The 15,495-nt window shown below is 40.4% G+C and overlaps 1 protein-coding gene across 14 annotated transcripts in view; it reads left to right on the forward strand.

Annotated features, from left to right (window-relative positions):
• EP400 (E1A binding protein p400) overlaps positions 1–15,495 on the forward strand; it is a 44,695-nt gene that overhangs the window by 25,729 nt on the left and 3,471 nt on the right. For 6 of the 14 annotated variants that reach the window (XM_019008375.2, XM_019008378.2, XM_019008385.2 and 3 more), the window contains 27 exons: positions 76–374; positions 805–1,007; positions 1,106–1,275; positions 1,472–1,668; positions 2,160–2,271; positions 2,769–2,912; positions 3,216–3,374; positions 3,608–3,691; positions 4,253–4,384; positions 4,505–4,549; positions 4,657–4,810; positions 5,223–5,464; positions 5,967–6,140; positions 6,385–6,432; positions 7,451–7,587; positions 8,085–8,141; positions 8,257–8,335; positions 8,888–9,088; positions 10,086–10,131; positions 10,216–10,325; positions 10,918–11,122; positions 11,615–11,778; positions 12,152–12,358; positions 12,665–12,860; positions 13,163–13,293; positions 13,674–13,841; positions 14,548–14,625. In XM_019008375.2, the coding sequence (XP_018863920.1) occupies positions 76–374; positions 805–1,007; positions 1,106–1,275; positions 1,472–1,668; positions 2,160–2,271; positions 2,769–2,912; positions 3,216–3,374; positions 3,608–3,691; positions 4,253–4,384; positions 4,505–4,549; positions 4,657–4,810; positions 5,223–5,464; positions 5,967–6,140; positions 6,385–6,432; positions 7,451–7,587; positions 8,085–8,141; positions 8,257–8,335; positions 8,888–9,088; positions 10,086–10,131; positions 10,216–10,325; positions 10,918–11,122; positions 11,615–11,778; positions 12,152–12,358; positions 12,665–12,860; positions 13,163–13,293; positions 13,674–13,841; positions 14,548–14,625 (3,942 nt within the window). The remainder of the gene's footprint in view (positions 1–75; positions 375–804; positions 1,008–1,105; positions 1,276–1,471; positions 1,669–2,159; positions 2,272–2,768; positions 2,913–3,215; positions 3,375–3,607; positions 3,692–4,252; positions 4,385–4,504; positions 4,550–4,656; positions 4,811–5,222; positions 5,465–5,966; positions 6,141–6,384; positions 6,433–7,450; positions 7,588–8,084; positions 8,142–8,256; positions 8,336–8,887; positions 9,089–10,085; positions 10,132–10,215; positions 10,326–10,917; positions 11,123–11,614; positions 11,779–12,151; positions 12,359–12,664; positions 12,861–13,162; positions 13,294–13,673; positions 13,842–14,547; positions 14,626–15,495) is intronic. The other 8 variants (XM_015644243.2, XM_015644252.1, XM_019008386.2 and 5 more) reach the window with 6 other exon arrangements.

Below are 15,495 nucleotides of genomic sequence, written 5' to 3' on the forward strand. Positions count from 1 at the left end.
TCTAAAGAACCTCAAATCCCTCATTTATTGTGATGAGCAGCAAATGTTGTTTTTATTCACCTTCTCTTGGCAAAGGAGACGTATGAGGAGAAGAACCGGCTCTTGAAGGAGCGCCTGGACAGGATCTTCTCCGGCAACGAGCGCCGCTGCCTGCGGGCCCCGATGTACGGCCGGGATGTGCTGAGTGTTTGCTGCCTGGCTGGGGACAGAAAGGCCTCCCAGCTGCCTTCCAGTGAGGGCAACAGCTGGAGGTGGGCTGGCTTTGTCAACTGCTGCCTTTCCTCAAGTGCCTCCGGAGGCCCAAGTAACCCCTTGCGGGAAATGATCCTGGGTTTGGTTCAGCAGCAGGAATCTCTAAAGGATCTTGTTAACAGGTAATGTGTGACTCTGCCTAATAAACCTTTATACATCTAGGTATTTTTAAAACACTTTGCAAAAAGGCTTAAAACCTTGTTTATGTTGATGGGCTTATTTGGTTTAGACTGGTTTATTTAGCAGTAAACATGTGCAGCATGGAAGTAAAAATAAGTCATTCTGATTCCTTTGGATCTTCATAAATAAGTGTTTTCAGTGCCTCTTTCCTAATTTCAAACCCGAGTTCAGCTGGCTATATTTAGGCTTACATTCTTATGCTTTGGATTTACTTGAATAGGTAGTGCTTAGACCCAACTAATGAGTTAAGACCCAGAGATGCAGGCAGAATGTCATTTAGCCAAGCCTGACTTTTATTACCTGTGATTATTGATGATCATTTTGTGTGTAGCTTTTTAAATGGGTATTGCCTTGTTTTGATGCTTTTTGCAGGGCTCTCTTCGTGTTGCCCACTGCAGTTGCTGCTCCCCCATGTTTCTATGTAGCAAATCCTCCCCCTTCATACAGTCACAGACTGAAACTCCTTAAGCACAGCCTGAGGCAGAAGGCAGCTCCACACTTGCATCAGTTGCAACAGCTGACAACTCCTCACTTGCTGCAGTTCCCTGACCTCCGGCTGGTGCAGTATGACTCAGGTAAAGGACATTTGCTGAGAAGATTTCAGTAATTTCCTCTATCACATGAATGGAGTTGCTATATAAAACCATTATTGGTTTTTCTTTCTGAATTATAGGAAAATTAGAAGCTCTTGCCGTCTTGCTTCAGAAGTTGAAATCTGAAGGGCGCCGTGTACTGATTTTGTCGCAGATGATTCTGATGCTGGACATCCTGGAGTTGTTCCTGAATTTCCATTTCCTCACCTTTGTGAGGATTGATGAATATGCCAACCAGGAACAACGGCAGGTAAGTGTTCCCTACCAGCTGCCCAGGCTTTTATACACTACAGCAGGGAAAGGAAATTTTCCTCCTTTTCTGCTCAGTTTGAAACACTTGACGTGTTTTTATCCAGTCTTTTTTTATTAGGCTATAGTGAATTTGGTTTGGTATTTTATTTTGGTGTATGGTTTATTTAGTCCTTGCTTTTATTCTGTTTATGTAGGAGCTGATGAAAATTTTCAACAGAGACAAGCGCATTTTCTGTGCCATCCTCTCCTCTCACAGCCGTTCCACGGGAGTCAATCTTGTCGAGGCAGACACTGTTGTGTTCTATGACAATGATCTGAACCCAGTGATGGATGCAAAAGCTCAGGAATGGTGTGACAGAATTGGGAGATGTAAAGATATCCATATATACAGGTGATGGTGACAGTCAACATTTGCTCTTTAACATGTTTTAATGTCAGGTTAGTTCAGATAGTGCTGCCCTGTATGATCTGGAATAAAGTGGAAACAGTGCTGAAAACCACCTCCCTTCAATAAAAAAGATGCCAAGATACCCTATGAAAAAATGTGAGAATTCACAGAAATTCACAGAAAGTATAATTAATGAATCATATCTGCATGGGTTTTGTCTCTTGGTCTACATGGAATTTTTATGGAATCCTTTTCATTGTTGATTTTTGGTTAGGTTTGGTTTTTTATTATAGAAATTATTAAAAGAAAACTCTAAAGTAAAGGTGGTAGTATGTTTTTTTCTGGGCCTGCACCATAACTAAAAAAACTCCCATATGGTACCATATTTTAAGTATTTAGTGGTATTCTCTAAGGACAGTTTGTCTTTTTGTTTCTGAAAGCTGGTTTGGAAATTACTTACCAGATTTCTACTTTATTTTCTTTTTTTTTTTTAGGCTTGTCAGTGGTAATTCTGTAGAAGAGAAACTCTTGAAAAATGGCACAAAGGACTTGATCAGAGAAGTAGCTGCTCAGGGAAATGACTATTCAATGGCCTTTTTAACCCAGGTAAGTTAATATTCAGAATGTATTGAAATAGTCATTTTGCAGTATTTAATAAACTCAAGCATCTGTGTTGGAGTGTTTAATAGCAATTTAATAGAAGTCTGTCTGGGCTAGAATTAATAAAGAAGCATATTGGATTTCATGGTTGCTTGAACTCTCAGTGTTGGGGCCACATTCTTTGAAATATTGTCCATCTGTTTTGTTCTGTTATTTGAATAGTGACGCACAGGCATCATCCATGACATAATATATTGTGGTTTCTTCACCCTGCTGCAAAATTTTGCAGAGCTTGTAAGGATGAAGGTCTCAACAGGTTTAAAAATGTGAAATAAGTTTGGATATTTAGAGAGATAGGCTTTGAATTGCTGCTCTCAAGATACACGAGACAGTGACTGCACTGGTGAAGCCAGACTATCCTGGCTGGTGCTCCTGATACTGAAAAAAAAGAGAATGCTCCCAAGAACTGAATGTATTTCTCTTTTTTCCTTCTATTTACCAAGCAAACAATTCAGGAATTGTTTGAGGTTCATTCTCCTATGGAGGATTCTGGATTTAGAGTGAAAGCAGAAGAATTTGTAGTACTTTCTCAAGAGCCGTCTCCAGCAGAAAATATTTCACCTAAAGTTGCAAGACCATTCATAGAGGTAATAATTAACACACACATTAAAAATACAGCTATGCAACATTGGTTTAAAAAAGCTGCCTAATCCCACTTTATTTGGGTAAATTCTGTCAGTCTCTTTTTCTGGTAGTTTTATGCTCTTTTGTCTTTTGCGTTGTGACAAAACTTCCAAAAGCCCAAAGTTGAGTTTTATAATTTCTGGGATGGTTTCTCTTGCTACAGAAGAGACTTAGGAAATTTGTGTTGCATTTCAGTGAACTCCTTGTGGAGTTTCTTTCCATATTTTTGAAGTCTTAATTATTTTTAAAATCTATCTTTCTGAAAGGCCCTCAATAGCATTGAACGAGAGGATGAAGAGTCAAATGATCACATACAAGAAATGGGATCTGAGTCTAGCATTGAACCTTTAATCTCAGAGCTCTGCGAGTCAAAATACAATGAAGAGCCCTCACAGCTGCAGGAGTTAGTTGCTGTTGTGGATCAGGTACAGTGACTTCCCTTGAATATCTAGCTAAAAAGTAATGTTTAGTTCAAATGTTTCAATTTCTTTGCAGTCTGACCTTAAAGCAGCTTTGTTGTTTCTCCCATTAAATGGAAGAGAGATCTCCTACCGATTTAAAAAGTTAAGATGAGTTTTAAGGAGAGCTTTGATACTTCATGTAACATTTCTTTTATTATCCTCAAAGTAACATTTTTTCCCTTTGATACTTCCCTCAGCTGACTCCAATTGAGAAATACGCTTTGAATTACCTGGAGCTCTTCCACGGTTCAGTTGATGACAATGAGCCACGGTTGAGTGAGGTAAAACAAATCTTTCTTTTCCATGTTATTCTGTCACAGAACAACATTTATTATATTTTCATTATGAAATAGAAGTTTCTCCAATGATGTGGAATATATTGTAGGCATTTCTGTGATCTTTTCTTGCTATACCTTATGAACAGCATAATGTCTTACAGAGAGCTCATTATTTTGGGATTCTCTGGTTTAAGCAGGTGTCAGTTCTTAATTTCCTTTTTATAAAATGGGAATTGCTTTCAGCCCAGCTCAGCAAATATTTGTTGTACTCCATTGATAGCGGGGAAAAAATTTCATTAATTTCAGTGAGCCTGTGTTCTGGTTGTCTTCATTGTTTAACTGAAATTCTTTGATTGCTTTATATTGATGGTTTAAAAACCCTCAACAAAGACAAAGAAATATCTTCTAAATGATTGTGAAAGTACGTATTAAGAAATTGTTATAAGATTCCTGTGTTTGAAAATGTCAAAGTTCAAGGCATTTATCCATGAAATTACAAATTGATGATTCTAATCCAGTGTCTGTTACTGCATAAAATTTCTAAAGAGTCTGACTTTAATCTAGGTGGAACTGAAAACTGCAAAGAAAGCCTGGGAAGTCCAGCACATGAAGAAGTTAAAGGAAAGAGAGCAAAAAATGCTTTGGGAGGATGAAGAGGAACTTCTAACCTACACTCGAGAGGATGCGTACAACAAAGTAATTGCTCATTAGTCTTGTTTTTCTAAATAGTTGTTTCTTAACAGGTACTCTGAGCATACCTTTACCCTTCAGGTTTCAGTTGGATCATCTGAATTATGTTCTCTTTTTGCTGTGTAGGAATATGTTTATGAAGGTCCAGATGGACAAACTGAAATTATGCCAGTAAGTAAAAGTAACACCTGTCATCCTAAACAGGCTTTTTATTTTATGGAACATAAAGATTAGTGGGGAGTTAACATTGCAGTAATTACAAACTTTATTCTGTGCAGCTCTGGACTCCTCCTACTCCACCTCAGGATGACAATGATATCTACATAGATTCTGTTATGTGCCTGATGTATGATACCACCCCTATTCCAGAATCAAAATTGCCTCCAGTGTATGTCAGGAAGGAGCGTAAACGACACAAAACAGATCCCTCTGGTGAGTGCATGCTCAAAACTGTTCTAAGATTTATTGCTGAAAGTTTAAAAATCAGAGGGGTTTCATATCTTCTGTATGTCTGGTCCAGTAAAGATCAAATTTGCATGTTTGAAGGGATGAAAATTCTTGTCTCACCATGGCCTTGAAACAGTAGAATCATTGGAAGGCCCAATTCTTACAGAGTGTCTTTAGACATAAAGGTGTTCTTAAAAGGACAGTTCTGGATAGCAGCCATTCTACTTTGTCAGTTAGGACAGGGCTGGTCTTACTTTATAACAGGCTCTCTTTAGTTCTTGACTGCTTTTCAGTGGCAGTGGGGAATACCCTGAACATGTATCAGCATTTTGCAGCTGTAGGCAGAGGAATCAAAAAATGACAGTATCTACCAATAATGCTTTATTTTTTGTCTTAGCAGCAGGTAGAAAGAAGAAGCAGCGTCATGGGGAGACAGTTATCCCACCTCGTTCACTCTTCGATCGAGCAACTCCAGGAATGCTGAAAATGCGGCGAGAGGGCAAAGAGCAAAAGAAGAACATCTTGTTGAAGCAACAGACACAGTTTGCAAAGCCTTTGCCAACTCTTGTCAAACCAGCTACTGAGGCTGGACAGGATAATCCAGAGTGGTTGATCAGCGAAGACTGGGCACTTCTGCAGGTCAGATGATACCTGCAGCTTCTGCTGTCATTATGTTTTTATTCCTGCACTTTATCTCTTCCAACGTTATTTCTGATTCTTAATGGCATTTTGCTGTCATAACTTGGAACAAATCACCTGTCATTTGTGCTCCTCTAAGGAGAAATTAAAGGCTAAACTACCAAATGTATTGTTAAGCCCTATTGTTATTTTAGAAGCCACTTACTGTTATTCAGATTAGTTGTTCTGGCAGGACACTGGATAATGCAGCTAAGGTTCTTCCCACCTTCAAGGGGAGAGCAGCACTTAAATAGCAGCTCTCTGTCCCTCTCATACCAGCTATTTCCCTGCACATCAGTCAGCATTAAGGCACCTTATGCTTATTTATTCTCTGTGACTGTAGCTGAACACAGAGCCTTAGCCCTGAGCTGTCCCCTGTAGTAACGGTGTGTGGGCAGACACAGGTAAGGGAAGGATGGCAACAATTTGTCACCTGATGCATTTGTACCTTTCTCTGTTGCAGGCAGTGAAGCAGCTGCTGGAGCTTCCTTTAAACCTTGCTGTTGTGTCACCAGCACACACTCCCAACTGGGACCTGGTCAGTGATGTTGTTAACTCCTGCAGCAGAGTCTATCGCTCGCCCAAGCAGTGCCGCAGCCGATACGAGAATGTCATAATTCCCCGGGAGGAAGGAAAGGTGAGTTCACCTGGAATGATGCGGCTTTTTTTTACCTTAAGTTGTAGAGTTTTTTTTCCTTATCTCCATAAACACTTGTTTTTTGTTAAACGTTTCAACAGTGTAAATAAATAACTTTTAAAAGATCTTTTTAAATTATTCTCATCAGGATTTCCACTTATTTTATGTGATTTCTTTGAAAAGAAAAAGCACCTGAACAAAATCTTCCACAAAAGATCATCTAACTTTCCTTCTTATTTTACAGCTAATGTACGAAGCTAATCCTAAAAAGAAGACAAAAAGTATTTATAAGGTGTGCATTGGTATTCTTTCAAAATCAAATCTAGACACTGTGGTATTTAGCAGCAATGGAGGTGGGCAGATAATTCATATGAGATCCATGTTGAGTGTTACTTGAGTTCTGAAACATTAATTAAAATTCCAAATTTATTTTTCCTTTCTTTGTTGATACAGTGGATTGACACCAGACTTCAGCTTTTGGATTTGATAGATAAATTTTAGATCATGCAAGAAGTTTGTGATTTCACTTAAACTGCCACTTAGGTGGCATTTTTCCACCAAACCACCACCATGTATCTTATCCTGATGGTATTTAAGATCTGTAAGAATGAACTTCATGCTAGAGTCTAAGTGGATTACAAATACATAGTGAATTTGATGCCTGAAACACCTTGTAGTAAATGAGGATGATAGGATGCTACAGAAACAAACACAAATTCCATGACTGTGAACACCTTCTTCCAAACCACACAGCAATTTAGCGACAGAGTTGGGTAGAGAATCCAGAACTTCTGGGTGTAGTCCCATTCTCTGACTGCTAAGGAGGTTTGTCCCTGACTGGCAGTTTCTGCTTAGGAGAAACCAAATGTTAGACTGGCATGGTGTGTGGATGTTAACCTAGCTTTGTTGGGAGAGCAGTGCAGTGATGGTTTTGTTTTATTATCTTACGTGTGCGCTATGCATAACTATAAACTAATGGGCTCTTGGTTTGGGTAATGAATTAAACTTGCAAAATCTAAACTAAAGCAAAGATTCTTTCTCAAATTAGAGTTTGCCATTTTGTATGTCCCCAAGTGCTGATGCCAGTGTGACCGTGAGAACTGCTCCTTATTTTGCTCTTTCTTTATATATTTCCCATAGAGTTTTGTGTGACAGTAAGTTATCAGTGACACGAGGCAGGAACCAGTCTGTGATAGATATGTTGGAGAGTGCTTTTAAATAATCTACGAGCGCACCTTGTGTTTAAACATAGACAAAATGCCCTGTTGGGTGAGTGTGCAATTGAAAGTTGGTTTGTTTTCTTTTTTTAGACTAAAAACAGTCGCCCACTTCGTACCAATCAGATCTATGCTCAAGATGAGGGTGCAACCCACACACAGCTTTATACTAATCATTTTGAGATGATGAAAATGATTGCAGGGAAAAGAAGTCCACCTATCAAACCTCTGTAAGTTTACCTGGGATCATTTCATCTCCTGGAAGCTCTGTTTTGAATGGCTCTCAAAACACAGTTATTCTACACTCTGTGTCCCTGTTCTTGATCTCTCTCTCTGTGTTCTTTGTTACTAGAAACACCTTCATATTTCATGTGTTTGGGTTTCACTGCAGGAATTAGCTCTTTGTCATTAAGAGCAGAACTGCACTCAGTAGGGGCTTTTTTAATCTACTTTATATCTATCCATTTGCCTGGATTGTAAACAATTTGCTGTCTATGCTGCTTAGTAGTACATTATTTCCTGTGTATCTTCCTGCAGTTTTTCTGTATTTATTTAGTATTTACTCTGAGTCTTTCTTAAATGTCTGTCTGTATGCAGGCTCCAGTACTGGCAGGAATATCATGGAAACTTCACCAAAACTGCAGTGCTATATGCTGGAATATGTGAAATGAAATACTGTTTTTAAGGTTTTTTCTGCCTCCAGTAATACAATTTTGCTCAATTTCAGACTTGGCATGAATCCTTTCCAGAAGAATCCAAAGCATGCATCAGTGCTTGCAGAAAGGTGAGCACTCCCTGTCTTGAAGGAGTTATAAATTGCATGAAAGTGCTCATTGCTCTTTTGTTAAGGTTTCATTTATTTCTAAATATTGTGTGTTTTGTCTTATTATTGTTTCTAGTGGAATCAACTATGATAAGCCCCTCCCTCCGATCCAAGTCGCCTCCCTCCGAGCAGAGCGCATTGCCAAAGAGAAAAAGGTATGGTCCCATCTCTGCTGCACAAATGACTGCAGTAATTAAAAAATTAGGCAACAGATGAGGTAGGAGCAAAGCTGTCTCCTGGGAGAAGTTTAACAGTACACTGGATGTTATGAGCAGCTGCACATTGTTCATGTACAGGGGTTTAGATAATCAAGGCCCAAAGTGGGACCTTTCCTTGGGCTTGTGGTCACACTCAGACCCTTTAAACAATGAAGAGCATATTTTTTCAAAAGATACTAAAGTGTGTAAAAATTCTGTTTAATTTTGGAGCATTCTGTAACCTCCTTTTGTATATTATTGAGAAAGAACTGTTTGTCCTTGCTTGTGGATGATAAGTTGCTTGTTGTGCTATGCTCTAAGCCATAAAACCATGAGTACAGCTTGTAGTTTGAAGTGAGTCAAGTTGTGTAACTTGAAGAGTCAAGGCACCATTGTGGGCTGTCTCTGGTCAGAATTAAAGAGGTTTTATCTCTTGCTTTATTTTGTTTAAAAGAAAACACATCTTGCTTGTTGCATGCTTGAAGATTGAAGGTGCCCCTTGCCTTGCAGGCGCTGGCGGAGCAGCAGAGGGCCCAGCAGCAGACGGGTCCCCAGCCCCAGCAGCCCCAGGCGGGCCAGCAGCCCCCCCAGCAGCCCCCCGTGCAGCAGCCCCAGCCCCAGCCACAGCCACAGCCACAGGCACAGGTAGTTCAGCAGCCACAGGCAGTGGTGCAGACTGCAGTCACTACTGTGGCCAACACAGCAGTATTGGTAAGAAAGGGAGAGCTCGGTGTCTCTGATGTAGTAACTTCAGTTCTTCTGTGTGTGCTGTATTTGTGTCCTGTTTTCTCTGGAGAGAGAATTTGAAGTCAGTATAGGGAGATCAGAGATACTTCTTGTTTGCTTTCTCTGATTATGCTGGGTATCTTTTGGTTCCCTGATTTGTTCATACCATTGTAGACAATAGCTCTTGGAATTCTGAGGTAGAAAAACACCATGCAAAGATGGTATTTCCTTTTTCACTTTTGACTTTCACTTAATGAATGTTGAGTGAGTAGATGTCAACAAGAAGTATTTGTACAGAGAACTTGCAGAATACAGAGAATAGAAGAGAATGTAGCTGTAAGAACTACTCAGTTAATGAGCTTAAAAACCAAAGATTCATTAACTTTGCAAGGCAAGTGAAGTGATGTATCCTACAGGAAATACCATGGTGCTTTTACTGCAAATTTGTGCAAAGTTCTCATGTTTTCCTAAATCTAGTCTGAATGAATCTGATGACTGGTCTGTGGCTTTTGTATTTAGAGCCAATCCAGTTTGTGTAATAATGTGTGCAGGCAGTGGTGGATTTATTTTGCTTGTTGAAGAGCAAGAGTAGAGGAGCTTTTCCAGAAAGACACAGAGGATGTGTTCTCACCCACGATCATTGCTGTGTATGAAGTGCTCAGTGATTTTCCTGTATGAGTGGTTGTCTGTGGTGTGCCAGAGTAAGGTATTGATCCCTTCTTCTGCTAGCAGGGATGTCCAGTGACCAGGGTTTACCACACACTCAGCTGGTCTACAGTGGCTCATAAGTGAGGCAGAATCCTGATACATGTATGCATTAGTTGCTGTGATCTGTAGAGTCAATGGACAACTTCAGAAATCTCTGTGTGTTCCATTGCATTTTTCTTATTTTGTCACTTCTGGAATACAGCATTGTTTTAAGCAATGCTCAGTTTTCTTTTATTGTTTTTCTGAACTGTTACCTTAATTGTCTTCTAATTAGGCAGGCACCATCAAAACAGCAGTGACGGGGACGAGCATCCAGACTGGTAAGGAGACTATAATTGGGCATAGGAGGTGATGAGATACTGGGATTTTCACTTTCAGAATCTCACATTTAATCCTGCTTTCAGCTACAGTGAGTGGAAATGTGATTGTGAACACTGTTGCTGGGGTCCCTGCTGCTACCTTCCAGCCCATCAATAAGCGTCTGGCCTCACCTGTTATACCTGGGACGCTGACTGTGAGTAGATCCTGTCACTAGTTGTGTCCCTGGACACCTGGGTTGTATGTTTTATCAGCATATCTTTAGCCTTTTCCATGTTGTGAGAAATCCTGTTTCTTGAAAACATCATCTGCATCTCAGAGTTCTTTTTCAAACCTCTCTCACCAAAACATCAGACCACACTGAAATGGTTCATCAGAAAAAAATGTTTAATACTGGTAAAAATAGTTCATAGGCAAGTGCTGCTAAGAGTATTAGTCATTAACATTTTCAGCCTGTAACTGTGCTTTATTAATTATGATCTTTTTTATTATGTTAATGGTTTAATACTATGGAATATAAAGCAAAATATTGAAAGGTACTAAAGTCAAATGTCTGTAATAGAGCTAAGGGTTTGGTGATCAGCATGTTGGAAAAAGATATAACCACATGCTGATTTTCAGATACATCCAAACCAGATGCATCAGACAGATTATTTGGGGCTTTTTTTCCTTCTGCATTTTTCATGCTTGTTTTTAAAACTGCCTAGAGGGCAGTGCCACGTGCAGGAGGTTCCATAGCTGTCTGTGAGGCGTGGGAACGGAGCAGTGATGGCTGTGTTCCCTTGCAGACCTCGGGAGGCACCGCCACTGCCCAGGTGGTTCACAGCCAGCCCCGAGCGGCCGCGGCGCCGGCGGCGTCCAGCGAGCTGGTGACCATCGCCTCCACCCAGGGCGTGCGTGCTGTGACCTCAGTGACAGCTTCTGCTGTGGTCACCACCAACCTCACGCCTGTGCAGACCCAGACAAGGTCTCTGGTGACCCAGGTTACGCCAGGTAATGATCCTGTGTTCAGGGACTTCTTCCAGTAGTGCATAAAGGGCCCCAGAATTCCTGTACATCCAGCACCAAAGGCTCAAAATATAGGAAGTCTGGGACATAATTAAAATAGGCTGTGATTTTTAACTTGCTTTATTGTTGGTGCTCAGATTACATTTTTCTCTGGTATTTCTGGATGAAGTATGGCAATAGAGAGCTTGGCCCCTAGGCATTGGAGTTTAAAAGTATTATGAGAAATCTAGCAGTAAAACATTAGAATTGACTGTCTTGACTAAAAACCATTGTGAAGAAAGGTGCTTGTATTTTATGATCTACTCTGCTTTTACATCATGCTCATGAAAATGTGTTCTTACATGTAGTAAATCCACAAAGTGTGCTGGAGCAGAAAAATAAGCATTTAACAGCTTGACTTGTCAGGTGAAATGAATGAATTAAACTGAATCTTAAAAAGTATGCATCTGAACATTTTATTTTTTTCTTTATTCACAGCTACACCAACAGTCCAGCTGTCAGGCAAAACCATCACCCCTGCTCACTTCCAGCTTCTGAGGCAACAGCAGCAGCAGGCTGCTCAGGTGCAAGTCCCACAGATCCAGGCTCAGGCACAAGCCCAGTCTCCAGCTCAAATAAAAACTGTAGGAAAATTGTCACAGGTGAGGAAATGCTCATGAAGTGTTAGCACATAACGTAGCACATTGCTCTCATTACTGTAAGCTTCCTTAGCAGTGTGTGTTGTGTCCTGTTTTCTTGGGCTAGAGTGAGATGTATTTCTCTCTTAAATTTCATCCTACTAAAATTTCATGCAGGCAGTGAGTCTGACAGTGCTTTCAACAGTGGAGTAGGGCAGGATGGAAAGCATTTATTGTTGCTCACTGGAAGCCATTGTGTAAAAGAGTTACATTTTAGATACTTGATCTTGGCTCTAGTCTGGTAGAGAATGTTTCTCCTTTTAAGTTTTGGATTCACCTCCATTTTTCTCCTGTAACATAAAGCATTGGAAATGATGGAAGTGTTTGATTTTTGCAGGAGCAGCTGATCAAGTTGCAGAAGCAGAAGCTGCAGCTCCCACAGCAGCAGGCAGCACAGCAGACACAGCAAGGGGCACAGCAGCAAACAGCACAAGTGCAAGTGCAGCAGCAGCAGCAAACTCAGCAGCTCACTGCTGTGACTGCCCCTCGTCCTGGCGCAGTGCTCACAGGCACCACGGTCACCAACCTGCAAGTGGCACGTCTGGTGAGTTGGATTTGGCTTGGCAAGGTCTCAAACATTTCACTCTTGGCTGGTTTAAATGAACTGGGCCTTGATCATTCACATTCACAAGTGCCCTTTGCATTGCTCTGGCAGTTCAGAAGGAACTGCTGTAACATAAATAGCTTTACATTGTACTTACCCATTGATACCATCTCTGAATTGTGTCACTGTACAGGAGCCATTACATTTAGAAATGTCATTTTATTGACATTGTCATTTTATAATCATCTGTTATATGCAGCAAATCTGTCTGTGCTGGTACAATAATCTTCATTCCTTACTGCTTAGACTCGTGTTCCTGCTTCCCAGCTCCAAGCACAAGGACAGATCCAGGCCCAGACTCCACAGGCAGCACAGGTTGCTCTGGCCAAACCTCCAGTGGTGTCTGTTCCAGCTGCTGTTGTGTCATCTGCAGGAGTCACCACACTCCCTGTGACTGTTGCAGGCATTAGTGTTGCCATTGGGCAGCCACAGAAAGCAGCAGGTATGTGAATGCAAGTTGGAAATAGGAAGAATTGTAGTTCATAGCAACCTCCTATAGTACAGACAATTCTTGTAGAAAGATTGTTGTTGGAACAAAAAGTTAGCTTACTCATGCCCTTAGATAAGAAACTTTCTCCACTGTCAAAATCATGTCTTATTCCCATTAAAATCAGTGGGTTGTTAGTGCTCAAAGCTGTGCAGCTAAGTCTGTAAAAGTAGAATCTGTGTTTGCAAGCTGTGATTACTGGGACAAAGCAATAAACTGAAGACTCTTACAGTTCTAATTATTTCTGTAATTTTCAGGAGGCCAGACAGTAGTTGCACAGCCCCTGCATGTCCAGCAGCTGCTGAAACTCAAGCACCACCAAGCAGCACAGCAGCAGAAAGCCATCCAGCCCCAGGTTGCACAGGGACAAGCAACTGTGCAGCAAAAGGTACTATTGTGTGCTCTCCCATATTAACTTCTGCAGTGGTTGTAAAGCTTTGGTTCTGGATGACCAGGACACTCCTAGAGAGTCAGTTAGGATTTCTAGGTGTGAATCTTAGGTGTAAAGCAGTTGGTTGTTTGGTAGTTTTTAGTAAGTGTATGGTGTTGAGTGTTGTGTGTAAGAGAGAAACTTTTTATTAAATACTTTAATTCTGAATATTTGTGTAAATGCATGAAGGCTTTCATCTAGTGCTTAATTTTTTATTGTTAATCATGGGAGAATTTTTTTTTCCATAATTAAATGTAATTAATCTTTTTTCTACATACCTGATCTTTAAAATACACTTATCTTTTGTAGTCATTGATATCTTTTTTTCTCTTGTGCAGATAAATGCTCAACAGGTTACGGTCCAGACCCAACAGCAGACTTCACAGCAGCAAAAAGTAACTTATGCTACACAGCCTGCCATTAAAACACAGTTCTTAACAACTCCAATTTCCCAAACCCAGAAACCAGGTGGAACCCAGCAAGTGCAGGCCCAGATTCAGGTACAGGTAACACAGGTTTACACCTCTAAACTGTACTGGGACTGGAAAATTGTAAAGACAACAGGTGAGGTAGAATTCAGCACCCATTCATTTTAATTCTAGTCACACATTCATTTAAATTGACTTTTTAGTAAAATTCACTGGTGCTGAATATGTGGTCAGAGCTGCAAGTTCACCTTTCCTCTTTGAAGTAAAATAATTGAGTCACTCTTTTTTATTAGGCAAGGGATTCCATACTGTGTTTACTAAGGAAAATTCAGCCAGAGGTTTCCTGCTTTAGGTGCTGCCTCACAGCCTAATGTGGTGAGGTGACAACTCACATATTTTCTTCTCTGCATAACTGGATCAGTCTAACCAAGAAAAAAAAAAAAAGGGGTTAGGAATTGGAAGCCTTACTCTTTCAAAAATATATCCCAGATAATGTAACCTGTTCAAGCTTATGTGCTTCCTTCAATTTTATAGGTAGGTGGGAGGAAATTACTCTGTTGTAGTTAAAATTGAAAATGTTTCTCTTCCTCCCCTAGCTAAGTTCTTCCTTTCAGGGATCTGAAATGTTTCATGAACATTCAGCCTCACTGGAAATGCCAAGCTGTAGCTTACTGTGAACAGGCTTTGGAAAGGCCTTGGTAGAAGTTTTGCTAAATGTGGTGTTTTGCTGCTATCAGCAGCTTTTTATTTTGATCCAATCTTTCTTTATTTCATATCACTGCAGGTTGCAAAACTCCCCCAAGTGGTCCAGCAACAGGCTACTGTTGCCAACATTCAGCAGATGGTTTCAGTTTCCCAACAGGTAGGTTTTACTCTTGTCAAACATAGCACTAGAAACATGATCTTTAGAAAAGCACATTTTTTGGGAATGTCTGTATTTTTCACCTTATGTGTGGCATAGGTAGTATTTTTGAAGGATATAGCAAGTGTCTTTCTATAAAAATAAGCCTTGAATATTGAATCAGCTGAGGTGTATTCTCTGGTCTAAAACTCTCATAGATGTAGCAATGTTTGTTCATCACTGCAGGTAAGCTGAAAAACAGATTTTAAAAAATGTTTTCTAGAATTGAAAGAATTTTTAATTTTTTTTTGGTGATGTATAGTTAATTTAGCAAATAATTGAACTAATAAGCACCATCTGAGCTTTTTCCACAAAAAATTAGGACAAATGGAAGGTTACAAGTTGTTTTGTTTCAGTTCATAGAGCTGTGCCAAGTGCTCTGTGAAAGGCAGAACAGTGTGGTAGCTGTTCCAAATGTGTGCCGGTAACAGACGGGGCTCAGGCAGGAGAAAGTCAGGTGGTTTGGTTCCCCCTAATGACCAGGCAGTTTAATTAACACTGTTTAGAACAATGCCATCCAGATCATTAGCAACAGGCATATCTAAGGCAGTTGATTGGCAGGAATGATTTAACTTTGGAGGGTGGATGAACTTCTTGCATTTAGTGCACAAAAATCTGGGCAATCAACCCTTAATCTGCCACAGTTTAGAGTGCAGTGTTTTAGTGGAGAATAAGATCTGTGACTGCTTATCTCAAAATGGTGATAAAGTGGTGTAAGCTGGCTGATAACCACCTCAGATGTGAATGTTTCAAGGGCAAAGTAGACAGCAGGGAACCAGAAAACTCATCAATCAACACAAGTTGAGTTGCCCTCTGTAGTCAGGAAGAGCT

This window comes from Parus major, chromosome 15, assembly GCF_001522545.3.
Source record: "Parus major isolate Abel chromosome 15, Parus_major1.1, whole genome shotgun sequence".
Lineage (NCBI taxonomy): Eukaryota > Metazoa > Chordata > Aves > Passeriformes > Paridae > Parus > Parus major.